General features: G+C 44.7%; 1 protein-coding gene across 8 annotated transcripts in view; it reads right to left on the minus strand.

The window, feature by feature from the left end:
- The window catches only part of mtcl1 (microtubule crosslinking factor 1), a 196,166-nt gene extending 187,606 nt beyond the window's left edge, over window positions 1–8,560 (minus strand). For all 8 annotated transcript variants that reach the window (XM_029706006.1, XM_029706002.1, XM_029706001.1 and 5 more), the window contains exon 1: window positions 7,063–8,560. In XM_029706006.1, coding sequence (XP_029561866.1) covers window positions 7,063–8,019 — 957 coding nt within the window. In that variant the 5' untranslated portion in view covers window positions 8,020–8,560. The remainder of the gene's footprint in view (window positions 1–7,062) is intronic.
- Window positions 8,561–13,890: the final 5,330 nt, after the last annotated feature.

A 13,890-nucleotide genomic window follows, 5' to 3' on the forward strand; every position in this document is an offset into this window, starting at 1 on the left:
CCAACATGGTCCTAAACATTATCAACGACATGATCCTAAACATCATCAACCGACATGATCCTAAACATTAACAACCAACATGATCCTAAACATTATCACCGACATGATCCTAAACATTATCACCGACATGATCCTAAACATGATCACCGACATGATCCTAAACATTATCACCGACATGATCCTAAACATTATCACCGACATGATCCTAAACATTAACAACCAACATGATCCTAAACATTATCACCGACATGATCCTAAACATTAACAACCAACATGATCCTAAACATTATCACCGACATGATCCTAAACATTATCACCGACATGATCCTAAACATTATCACCGACATGATCCTAAACCATTATCAACCGGCATGATCCTAAACCATTATCACCGACATGATCCTAAACATTATCAACGACATGATCCTAAACATCATCAACCGACATGATCCTAAACATTAACAACCAACATGATCCTAAACATTATCCCCGACATGATCCTAAACATTATCACCGACATGATCCTAAACATTAACAACCAACATGATCCTAAACATTATCACCGACATGATCCTAAACCATTACCACCAACATGATCCTAAACATTATCACCGACATGATCCTAAACATTATCACCGACATGATCCTAAACATTAACAACCAACATGATCCTAAACATTATCACCGACATGATCCTAAACCATTACCACCAACATGATCCTAAACATTATCACCGACATGATCCTAAACATTATCACCGACATGATCCTAAACATTAACAACCAACATGATCCTAAACATTATCACCGACATGATCCTAAACATTAACAACCAACATGATCCTAAACATTATCACCGACATGATCCTAAACCATTACCACCAACATGATCCTAAACCATTATCACCGACATGATTCTAAACCATTATCACCGACATGATCCAATTAGCGCTTTAATTTAACTTCCTTTTCAGTTCCCAAATAATCAATAAATAATCAATAAACTTATAATGATTTTGTGATTTAATGATAGTATTCTGTTGCAGGAACAGAAGAGATAGATGTCTGTGTTGTGGTTGTGTTATGTAGTGGGTGAGAGAGGGGAGAGAGAGGGGAGAGACCCTTAAATTGAAATTGCAATTGAGAGAGACAGAATGACAAAGTGAGAGAGAGACAGAATGAGAGAGAGTGAGAGTGAAAGAGGGGAGATAGAGAGAGAGAAGTGGGGAGAGAGGAAAGAGGGAGGAGAGGAGAGAGGAAGTGTGTGACTGTCGCCCCAGCTGTCTGACTATTTGAACCCCTGACAACGTAACATAGTAAACAAAAAAATCAGGGACACTCAAATTAGTATGTTAGCTAACATTAGCCACCGAGCTAACTTTAGCCAAGAAATTGTAATTCGTAAAATATAAGTTTTGCAAATTCGTAACATATCATCAAATCAAATGTATTTATAAAGCCCTTCTTACATCAGCTGATGCCACAAAGTGCTGTACAGAAACCCAGCCTAAAAGCCCAAACAGCAAGCGATGCAGATGTAGAAGCACGGTGGCTAGGAAAAACTCCCTAGAAACGTTGGAACCTTGGAAGAAACCTAGAGAGGAACCAGGCTTTAAGGGTTGGGCCAATCCTCTTCTGACTGTGCCAGGTAAAGATTAAGAGTACGTGGCCATTTAAGGCCAGATTGTTCTTCAAGATGGTCAAACATTCATTGACCAGCAGGGTCAAATAATATTCACAGTGGTTGTAGAGGGTGCAACAGGTCAGCACCTCAGGAGTAATATGTGGGATTGTTCGTAACATATACGAAATGGATGATGGACATCCAAAAATAAATAGATCCCATACGAAACATAACATACAGTGGCTTTGGAAAGTATTCAGACCCCTTGACTTTCTCCACATTTTCTTACGTTACAGCCTTATTCTAAAATCGATTAAATAAATAAAAATCCTCTGCAATCTACACACAATACCCCATAATGACAAAGTGAAAACAGGTTTTTAGAAATGTTTGCTAATGTATTAAAGATAAAAAACTGAAAAAGGTCCCACAGTTGACAGTGCATGTCAGAGCAAAAACCAAGCCAGGAGGTCGAAGGAATTGTCCGTAGAGCTCCAGGACAGGATTGTGTCGAGGCACAGATCTTGGAATGGGTGACAAAATATTTCTGGAGCATTGAAGGTCCCCGAGAGCACAGTGGCCTCCATCATTCTTAAAAAGGAAAAAGTGTGGAACCATCAAGACTCTCCCAAACTGAGCAATCGGGGGAGAAGGGCCTTGGTCAGGGAGGTGTCCAAGAACCCGATGGTCACTCTGACAGAGCTCTAGAGTTCCTCTGTGGAGATGAGAGAACCTTCCAGAAGGACAACCATCTCTGCAGCACTCCACCAATTAGGCCTTTATGGTAGAGTGGCCAGACGGAAGCCTCTTCTCAGTAAGAGGCACATGACAGCCCGCTTGGTCTGATGAAACCAAGATTGAACTCTTTAGCCTGAAATGCCAAGCATCACGTCTGGAGGAAACCTAGCATCATCTCTACGGTGAAGCATGGTGGTGGCAGCACCATGCTGTGGGGATATTTTTCAGCAGCAGGGACTGGGAGACTGGGAGCAGTCCCTGCTGCTGAAAAATATCCCCACAGCAGACCCAAGAAGACTTGAGGCTGTAATTGCTGCCAATAGTGCTTCAACAAAGTACTGAGTAAACGGTCTGAATACTTAAGTAAATGTTTTTTTATATATATTTTTTAATATAAATTAGCAAACATTTCTAAAAAACAGTTTTTGCTTTGTAAATATGGGGTATTGTGTGTAGATTAATGAGTAAAAAAATGATTTAATACATTTTAGAATAAGACTGTAATGTAAAAAAAGTCAAGGGGTCTGAATACTTTCCCGAAGGCACTGTATAATACAAAAATCGGAGTGTCTCGGACTTAAGTTTACTATGTTACGTCTACCTCTGAGACCAGGTTGGACATTTGACAGTTGTCAAGTCCTCTGGGACTGGCCCATTATGTAGACAGGAGAGGAGAGAGGATATACAGCGTAACCTAGACAACCTATACAGCGTAACCTAGACAACCTAAAGCAGACGTTGGACAAATGGTTTGTTTGAACATTTGAAATTGGATTTAGTGTTGGCATACAGTATGCGTGTGCAGTCATACGGTATGCGTGTGCAGTCATACAGTATGCGTGTGCAGTCATACAGTATCCGTGTACAGTCATACGGTATGCGTGTGCAGTCATACAGTATGCGTGTGCAGTCATACAGTATGCGTGTGCAGTCATACAGTATGCGTGTGTTGGCATACAGTATGCGTGTGCAGTCATACGGTATGCGTGTGCAGTCATACAGTATGCGTGTGCAGTCATACAGTATGCATGTGCAGTCATACAGTATGCGTGTGTTGGCATACAGTATGCGTGTGCAGTCATACAGTATGCGTGTGCAGTCATACAGTATGCGTGTGTTGGCATACAGTATGCGTGTGCAGTCATACAGTATGCGTGTGCAGTCATACAGTATGCGTGTGCAGTCATACAGTATGCGTGTGCAGTCATACGGTATTGTGTGTGTACTAGTGGATGTCCTCACACTATATAAACAAAAAGTATGTGGACACCCCTTCAAATGAGTGGATTCGGCTATTTCAGCAACGTCAGCACAAGAACTGTTCGTCTGGAGCTTCATGAAATGGGTTTCCATGGCCGAGCAGCCGCACACAAGCCTCAGATCACCATGCTCAATGTCAAGCGTCAACTGGAGTGATGTAAAGCTCGCCACCATTGGACTCTGGAGCAGTGGAAATGCGTTCTCTGGAGTGATAAATCACGCTTCACCATCTGGCAGTCAGACGGACTAATTTGTGTTGGGCGGATGCCAGGAGAACGCTACCTGACCCACTGCAAATCAAATCAAAGTTTATTTGTCATGTGCGCCGAATACAACAGGTGTAGACCTTACAGTGAAATGCTTACTTACAGGCTCTAACCAGTAGTGCGAAAAAAAGGTATGTGTGTGTGTGTGTGTGTGTGCGTGCAGGTAGGTAAAGAAATAAAACAACAGTAAAAAGACATTTGAAAATAACAGTAGCGAGGCTACATACAGACACCGGTTAGTCAGGCTGATTGAGGTAGTATGTACATGTGGGTATGGTTAAAGTGACTATGCATATATGATGAACAGAGAGTAGCGTAAAGAGAGGGGTTGGCGGGTGGTGGGACACAATGCAGATAGCCCGGTTAGCCAATGTGCGGGAGCACTGGTTGGTCGGCCCAATTGAGGTAGTATGTACACGAATGTATAGTTAAAGTGACTATGCATATATGATAAACAGAGAGTAGCAGGGGTCTTGTGGCTTGGGGGTAAAAACTGTTGAGAAGCCTTTTTGTCCTAGACTTGGCACTCCGGTACCGCTTGCCATGCGGTAGTAGAGAGAACAGTCTATGACTGGGGTGGCTGGGGTCTTTGACAATTTTCAGGGCCTTCCTCTGACACCGCCTGGTGTAGAGGTCCTGGATGGCAGGCAGCTTTGCCCCAGTGATGTACTGGGCCGTACGCACTACCCTCTGAAGTGCCTTGCGGTCGGAGGCCGAGCAATTGCCGTACCAGGCAGTGATGCAACCGTTCAGGATGCTCTTGCTATTGCAGCTGTAGAACCTTTTGAGAATCTCAGGACCCATGCCAAATATTTTGAGTTTCCTGAGGGGGAATAGGCTTTGTCGTGCTCTCTTCACGACTGTCTTGGTGTGTTTGGACCATTCTAATTTGTTGTTGATGTGGACACCAAGGAATTTGAAGCTCTCAACCTGCTCCACTACAGCCCCGTCGATGAGAATGGGGACGTGCTCGGTCCTCCTTTTCCTGTAGTCCACAATCATCTCCTTAGTCTTGGTTATGTTGAGGGATAGGTTGTTATTCTGGCACCATCCGGCCAGGTCTCTGACCTCCTTCCTATAGGCTGTCTCGTCGTTGTCGGTGATCAGGCCTACCACTGTTGTGTCGTCAGCAAACTTAATGATGGTGTTGGAGTCGTGCCTGGCCATGCAGTCGTGGGTGAACAGGGAGTACAGGAGGGGACTGAGCACGCACCCCTGGGGAGCTCCAGTGTTGAGGATCAGCGTGGCAGATGTGTTGCTACCTACCCTCACCACCTGGGGGCGGCCCGTCAGGAAGTCCAGGATCCAGTTGCAGAGGGAGGTGTTTAGTCCCAGGATCCTTAGCTTAGTGATGAGCTTTGAGGGCACTATGGTGTTGAACACTGAGCTGTAGTCAATGAATAGCATTCTCACATAGGTGTTCCTTTTGTCCAGGTGGGAAAGGGCAGTGCGGAGTGCAATAGAGATTGCATCATCTGTGGATCTGTTTGGGCGGTATGCAAATTGGAGTGGGTCTAGGGTTTCTGGGATGATGGTGTTGATGTGAGCCATTCCCAGCCTTTCAAAGCACTTCATGGCTACGGACGTGAGTGCTACGGGTCTGTAGTCATTTAGGCAGGTTACCTTTGTGTTCTTGGGCACAGGGACTATGGTGGTCTGCTTGAAACATGTTGGTATTACAGACTCAATCAGGGACATGTTGAAAATGTCAGTGAAGACACCTGCCAGTTGGTCAGCACATGCTCGGAGCACACGTCCTGGTAATCCGTCTGGCCCTGCAGCCTTGTGAATGTTGACCTGTTTAAAGGTCTTACTCACGTCGGCTGCGGAGAGCGTGATCACACAGTCGTCCGGAACAGCTGATGCTCTCATGCATGCCTCAGTGTTGCTTGCCTCGAAGCGAGCATAGAAGTGATTTAGCTCGTCTGGTAGGCTCGTGTCACTGGGCAGCTCGCGGCTGTGCTTCCCTTTGTAGTCTGTAACAGCCCTGCCACATCCGACGAGCGTCGGAGCCGGTGTATTGACGCTTTGCCTGTTTGATGGTTCGTCGGAGGGCATAGCGGAATTTCCTAATAGCGGGTTAGAGTCCCACACCTTGAAAGCGGCAGCTCTAGCCTTTAGCTCAGTGCGAATGTTGCCTGTAATCCATGGCTTCTGGTTGGGGTATGTACGTACGGTCACTGTGGGGACGACGTCATCGATGCACTTATTGATAAAGCCAGTGACTGATGTTGTGTATGTTGTGTAAGAGTGGAGGCTGTTATAGCAGCAATGTACCAACATCTAGTGGAAAGCCTTCCCAGAAGAGAGGAGGCTGTTATAGCAGCAATGTACCAACAGCTAGTGGAAAGCCTTCCCAGAAGAGTGGAGGCTGTTATAGCAGCAATGTTCCAACATCTAGTGGAAAGCCTTCCCAGAAGAGTGGAGGCTGTTATAGCAGCAATGTTCCAACATCTAGTGGAAAGCCTTCCCAGAAGAGTGGAGGCTGTTATAGCAGCAATGTTCCAACATCTAGTGGAAAGCCTTCCCAGAAGAGTGGAGGCTGTTATAGCAGCAAATGGGTGATCAACTCCATATTAATGCCCATGATTTTGTAATGAGATATTCTCCGAGCAGATGTCCACATACTTTTGATCATGTATTGTATTTGGAGGACAGATTTTCTTTACAATTTGAAATCTTACTTAACTGCTATGCAATATAAAACTGATGTAGGTCAGACAAAATGATTGTGTTCTTATATTTCCTGATGTCAATGGGGTTCATTTTAATAATAGTCCTAACAGAAATCACTTGATGATACACAACAATCCAGAGAGAGTACACTACCAACAAGACAACTATATGAAGAGGAAGAGGGGAAGAGAGGAAGAGAGGAAGAGAGGAAGAGGGGAAGAGAGGAAGAGCAGAAGAGAGGAAGAGAGGAAGAGAGGCAGAGAGGCAGAGCGGGTAAATGTCAGGGCAAACCAACAGCGGGGGGGTTTGGGGAGGGGGGGGGTCACTGAAGCTTTACAAACAGTGATACAGTGAATCACTGGCTGCAAAGACAACACTATAATCAATGAGGCTATTACTACGAGGGCAGCCTACAGAACAGCAATGGGTGATGCAGAAAACACACAGTATGGATGACAAAACAAGAAACAGAAATAATTCCTGCAGGCGTCTTTTTTACCTTGAGGTACTCGTTTTCAGAACGAAGATCTTCTATTTCCCGCAATAAATCCTCTTCGATTATTTCCTTGCTGCATTCCAGTTTTATAAATTGTGCGCTTGTCGATGCTTTCTCCTGTTTACTCCCCTCTCCTCCGTGAGCACCTGGTCCTGGAGCCTGAGACATGCCGCCTTTCCCAGTAGCCGCAGGGCTACCCTCCGCGGTGCGCAACGAACCAACACCACTACCGGCAGTAGCCCCTGCCGCTCTGGCCGCGTCGGACGCTGATGCTGCCGCCTGCACAGGATAATCCACTTGATCCCTGTCGCTGAACCCGGAACCAGAGCCCCCCGACTCCCCATCGCTGCTTGCGGCCGCGACCAGCCGCTGTTCGTCGGATAGTGGTTCGGAGGGACAATCAGAGAGATCGGAGCTACTGTCGGTCTGACTGACCCTGCTGCCGTGGGGGGTAGCGCCGGTTGGGACGCGGATTGGGGAGCCAAGGCTGAGCGGGCCGTGGTGAGACGCGGTCAGAGTGGCTATTTTACTCTTCTTGGCTTTAAGGGTGAGGTGTGGACTGTTGGTGCTGCTGTCCGGTGTCGGTTTGCTGGCGCTTGCAGTAGTCGGTTTAGGTTCCAGCGCCGCATGTTGAATGACCTTAACCGTCTTTTTCGTGACTATCGAAGACTTGGTGCTGTGACTTTTCACGGTGGCTGGTTTGTTATCCTTCGCTCCGGTTGGGGTGCGCCTGGAGATACGGCTTTGATTGGATGATAAGGCCACTGGGGAAGAGGAGTGCTGTTGCTGCTTTATCATTTTAGGGGATTTTGGTACGATAGCCGCTGGTTTAGGCGAGGAACGGACATCCTTCAGGAACGGCCTGGCCGGAGACGGTGCTCGGTTTAACCGTTTCTTCTCCAACTGGTGGTTTGGCGGTTTGGTGGGTTCGCTGGTCCCGGAGCCATTCGAGCGATCCATATTTACAACACTCCGACGATACCGGTGGAGAATATGTGGAGGAGAGGAGGGGTTTGATGGATCAACAAATGATCAGTCCACGACACACAGAAATAATACCTTTGACAGGCGACAGCAGCAGAAACACAATCCTGTCTCCCCGCTGTTCTCATCACTCCCGGGTTGGGGATGCGCACCCCGGTCCTTTAGGCTATTCGCGGTTTTATCCCATTCGGTCTGATTAGATAAATATCATCGGTAAACATTCACCAGGTTGTCATTGTACTCCCCTCTACGGTACCGGCAGCCCGGTGGCTCCGCTCGGTCTCCTTGAAGGTATCGCTGAAATTAACGAGATTATTATTGTAGCCTAAATAAACCGATGCGAGACAGATGGCATCTGCAGTGTTGCTAATTGTAAGATTTGGATATAAATGAATCCAGCCGTATTGTTATTCCCTGATACGACTCGTCCATTCCTCTCGTCCTCCCCCTCGCTCTCTGGGCCCCCGTCTGTCCGTGTGTCGGCGGCTCACTGTCTTTTGCCCTTTCTCACTCCTTCCGTCTATCTGACAAGGAAAATCTGCAATCGCTGCGGTATGTATTGACTAGATGGGATACAGCTTTTGTCGGATTTGACTTTTCATAGCAGATTAGAAGAATAAACGTAGCAGGTTATGATAATTAGTTTAAGGGTATGAAAATGGTTTTGGGGGATAGCTAAAAATACACCCCCCAAAAAAGATATACTTTTGCGGTTCATTTGAATTTGACAAAAACTGTATCCCTTCTAACCATGACCTTGCGGTCTCGAACCTGGTTGAAGCCTGCGGTGGTTCCTAATGTATGCGCATGCGCTTTGTTTCTCCCAAACACCCAACACACCCCTGAGTAGATGGTAACGTAACAACATACACTGAACAACAATATAAACGAAACATGTAAAGTGTTTGTCCCATGTTTCCTGAACTGAAATTAAAGATCCCAGAAATGTTCCATACGCACAAAAAGCTTATTTCTCTCAAAATTTGTTTACATCCCTGTTAGTGAGCATTTTTTCTCTGCCAAGATAATACATCCACCTGACAGGTGTGGCATATCAAGAAGCAGATTAAACAGCATGATCATTACACAGGTGAACCTTGTGCTGGGGACACGTTTTGAGGGAGCGTGCAGTTGGCATGCTGACAGCAGGAACATCCACCAGAGCTGTTGCCAGATAATTTAATGTTAATTTCTCTACCATAAGAGGCCAACTTTGTTTTAGAGAATTTGGCAGTACGTCCAACCGGCCTAGGACATCCATATCTGTCTTCTTCTCCTGCGGGATCGTCTGGGGGTGGGAGTGACTTGCTCCCAAGTGGGTGGGTGGGCCCATGCCCTCCCAGACCCACTCATCACTGCACCCCTGCCCAGTCATGTGAAATCCATAGATTAGGGCCTAATTAATTAATTTAAATTAACAGATTTAAAAAAATATATATTTCGATTTTGAAATGTAATCTTTATTTAACGAGGCAAGTCAGTTAATAAGAATTTGTTCTTTACAATTTGTGGCCTTATCATACTGAAACATGAGGTGATGGCGGTGGATGAATGGCACGACAATGGGCCTCAGGATCTCGTCACAGTATCTCTGTGTATTCAAATTGCCATCGATAAAATGCAATTGTGTTTGTTGTCCGTAGCTTATGCCTTCCCCATACCATAATCCAAAAGGGGCATTCTATTCACAACGTTGACATCAGCAAACCGCTCGCCAACACGACGCCATACACGCTGTCTGCCATCTGCCCAGGAACAGTTTTAACTGGGAATCATCCGTGAAGAGCACACTTCTCCAACCTACCAGTGGCCATCGAAGGTGAGCATTTGCCCATTGAAGTCGGCTACGATGCTGAACTGGACCCTGGTGAGGATGTGGCGGTCCTGGGCCGGCGTGGTTACACGTGTTCTGCGGGGTTTTGATTTGAGGCCGGTTGGAGGAGGCTTATGGTAGAGAAATTAAAATTAAATTCTCTGGCAACAGCTCTGGTAGACATTTATGCAGTCAACATGCCAATTGCACGCTCCCTCATAACTTGAGACATCTGTGGCATTGTGTTGTGTGGCAGAACTGCACATTTTTAAGAGTGGCCTTTTATTGTCCCCCAGCACAAGGTGCACCTGTGTAATGATCATGCTGTTTAATCAGCTTCTTGATATGCCACACCTGTCAGGTGGACGGATTATCTTGGCAAAGGAGAAATGCTCACTAACAGGAATGAAAACAAATTTCTGCACAAAATTTGAGAGAAATAAGCTTTTTGTGCTGTATGGAACATTTCTGGGATCTTTTATTTCAGGGACCAACACTTTACATGTTGCGTTTATATTTTTGTTCAGTGTATTTCAAATAAAAATACAATAAAATGTGTCTGACAGTATTTGGTAATAAATATCTCTTTATTTTCACTTCATTAGTTAAAGAATGCCACAAGTTATAAATACCACAAATCCACTTTAAAAACATGCCAACTGTTTTTATCTTCCAAATAACTAATTGTTTAATACAAAGCAGGAATAGGGTCAATTCCAATGGAAGTCAATGAATTCAGGAAGTAAACTGAAAAAAGGGCATCTATTTTCAGTGACTTCTGGGTAGTCTGAAAGGAGAAAATATTTATCTTAAGCGTTTTTTTTAAATTCATATCACTTCCTGAATTGACTGACGCCAATCCCGATACAAAGTATAGTCTTTCATCTTTAAAAGGACACATGTACTGTATGTTACAGAAGATTACATTGTAAAGAATATATGTAATCTGACAGAGCACAGTATAGTCAGGCTTGTCTATAGGACAGAGATCATGGTTAATGCCATATTAATTGTTAACTGTGTTAGTGTACATTTGTTTAATATCTGATCTCAACCGATCAATGCATCAATCTTATAATCTTTTAAATTGATTGATTCTTGATCTGTGCTTCCCATTCTAACAATCTAAAACATGTAACCAGGAGTGGAATTGAAGGAAAAATAAAAAAGTCACCACTGTCATATTACTAGGAATTCAGCTCATTTTCCACACCCAATTCCACCATGCATGTAACCAATACCACATGCACCTCAAAACTCCGCACTGAAACGCTTCCAATTGAAATCCACAAAAGCCTTGCTTGCATGAACTCTACAGACTTGAATCTGGTCCTAGAAGGGACCCCAATAATCAAGGTCCTAGAAGGGTCTCCAATAATCAAGGTCCTAGAAGGGGCCCCAATAATCAAGGTCCTAGAAGGGACCCCAATAATCAAGGTCCTAGAAGGGGCTCCAATAATCAAGGTCCTAGAAGGGGCTCCAATAATCAAGGTCCTAGAAAGGACCCCTATAATGAAGGTCCTAGAGGGGCTGCTATAATCTAGGTCCTAGAAGGGGCCCCAATAATCAAGGTCCTAGAAGGGGCTCCAATAATCAAGGTCCTAGAAGGGGCCCCAATAATCAAGGTCCTAGAGGGGCTGCTATAATCAAGGTCCTAGAAGGGGCCCCAATAATCAAGGTCCTAGAGGGGCTGCTATAATCAGGGTCCTAGAAGGGGCTGCTATAATCAGGGTCCTAGAAGGGACTGCTATAATCAAGGTCCTAGAAGGGGCTGCTATAATCAAGGTCCTAGAAGGGGCTCCAATAATCAATGTCCTAGAAGGGACTGCTATAATCAAGCAGAAAAAGAAAATAACAGCGCTGGTTAAATGACAGTTATGTATGAAGTAGGAACCCCTAGACACTAATCTAAAAAGGTCATACCTGGAAGGAATACCTGGGATAGGATAAAGTAATCCTTCTAACCCCCCCCCCCCCAAAAAAAAGATTTAGATGCACTATTGTAAAGTGGTTGTTCCACTGGATATCATAAGGTGAATGCACCAATTTGTAAGTCGCTCTGGATAAGAGCGTCTGCTAAATGACTTAAATGTAAATGTAAAATGTCAATTTTTGTGTATTCCTCCCTAATTGCTCAAGGATTAGGACAGGCTGAGGTTAAGCGTCATTGAATCAGTGCATTAGTGTATTTGACTTAGTTGTACTGACTAGCCAATCAGCAGTGACCAGTGCCATTGGACAGGTATCAGGACCAGGTATATCACTGGACAAAATCTTTAGGTGCATAAATTAGCCGATCGATGATAAATAATACAACTGACAGACAAAGGTGGGTTTTTAGATCAAGCAACTATTATTCTCTAGGGGTTTAGGATTCTGTGTCTTCTTACTTCAAAATATATATTTTTAGTATATTGACCTGAACCACTATGTGCATATTGATAAAACAACACGTGGATAAAAAAATCCCATGGAATCCCAATTTAGGCAAAAGACCAATGTGAGCGACACTCTTCTCGACACAAAACAATCCAAACATTTATTATTTCATTTTCAGTTGGTTGATAGGTCTCAGATCTTAGGTTTACCTTTTAAACATTACTGTGACAACAAGCTATCTGGGCAGGATGGACTCTAACTGGTCTGAAACATCATTAACTTCACATAAATATGTCTCTTTTCTTGACAATTTCAATAGTGTCTTGTTGGGGTTTGATCAATGTAGACCTACAGCAGATGTAGACCCTAGGCATTGAGGTTAATAGTTCATTATATATCAATCCATGAGTCAAGCAAGTCAAGATCAATTCCGGAGTCATCCCAATACTGTTTGTGCAATTTGACACCACCAATCCTTTCCAACAACAATGGACTTTTAAAAAAAATATCTTACAGCGCTCGTCTTTCTAAATGCAACGCAGAAATTATAACATATCTTTGGATCACCTTAAGTGGAATTTCAACTTATGGGAAGTGAAAACATGAGGAACTAACGGGCCAAGTCCGAACCATGAAAAACAGCCCCAGACCTTTATTCCTCCTCCACCAAACTTTACAGTTGGCACTATGTATTGGGGCAGGTAGCGTTCTTCTGGCATCTGCCAAACTCAGATTCTTCCGTTGGACTGCCAGATGGTGAAGTGTGATTCATCACTCCAGAGAACACGTTTCCACTGCTCCAGAGTCCAATGGCGGCGAGCTTTACACCATTCCACCCAACGCTTGGCATTGCGCATGGTGATCTTAGGCTTGTGTGCTGCTGCTCGGCCATGGAAACCCATTTCATGAAGCTCCCGACGAACAGTTATTGCGCTGACATTGCTTCGAGACGTAGTTTGGAACTCGATAGTGAGTGTTACAACCGAGGACAAACGATTTTTACGCACAATGTGTTTCAGCACTCGGCGGCCCCGTTCTGTGAGCTTGTGTAGCCTACCACTACGCGGCTGAGCCGTTGTTGCTCCTAGGAGTTTCCACTTCACAATAACAGCACTTACAGTTGACCGGGGGCAGCTCTAGCAGGGAAGATATTTGATGAACTGACTTGTTGGAAAGGTGGCATCCTATGACGGTGCCAAACTGAAGTCACTGAGATCTTCAGTAAGGCCATTCTACTGTCAATGTTTGTCTATGGAGATTGCATGGGCGGTGTGCTCGATTTTATACACCTGTCAGCAACGTGTGTTGCTGAAATAGCCGAATCAACTAATTCGAAAGGGGTCTACATACTGTTGTGTATATAGTGTAGCTCATGTCTTCATAGTGACTGTACGTAGCTACCTCCTGTCTTCATAGTGACTGTACGTAGCTACCTCCTGTCTTCATAGTGACTGTACGTAGCTACCTCCTCTCTTCATAGTGACTGTACGTAGCTACCTCCTGTCTTCATAGTGACTGTACGTAGCTACCTCCTCCTGTCTTCATAGTGACTGTACGTAGCTACCTCCTCCTGTCTTCATAGTGACTGTACGTAGCTACCTCCTCCTGTCTTCATAGTGACTGTACGTAGCTACCTCCTCCTGTCTTCATAGTGA

The sequence above is a fragment of the Salmo trutta genome, chromosome 21, assembly GCF_901001165.1.
Source record: "Salmo trutta chromosome 21, fSalTru1.1, whole genome shotgun sequence".
Taxonomy (NCBI): Eukaryota; Metazoa; Chordata; class Actinopteri; order Salmoniformes; family Salmonidae; genus Salmo; species Salmo trutta.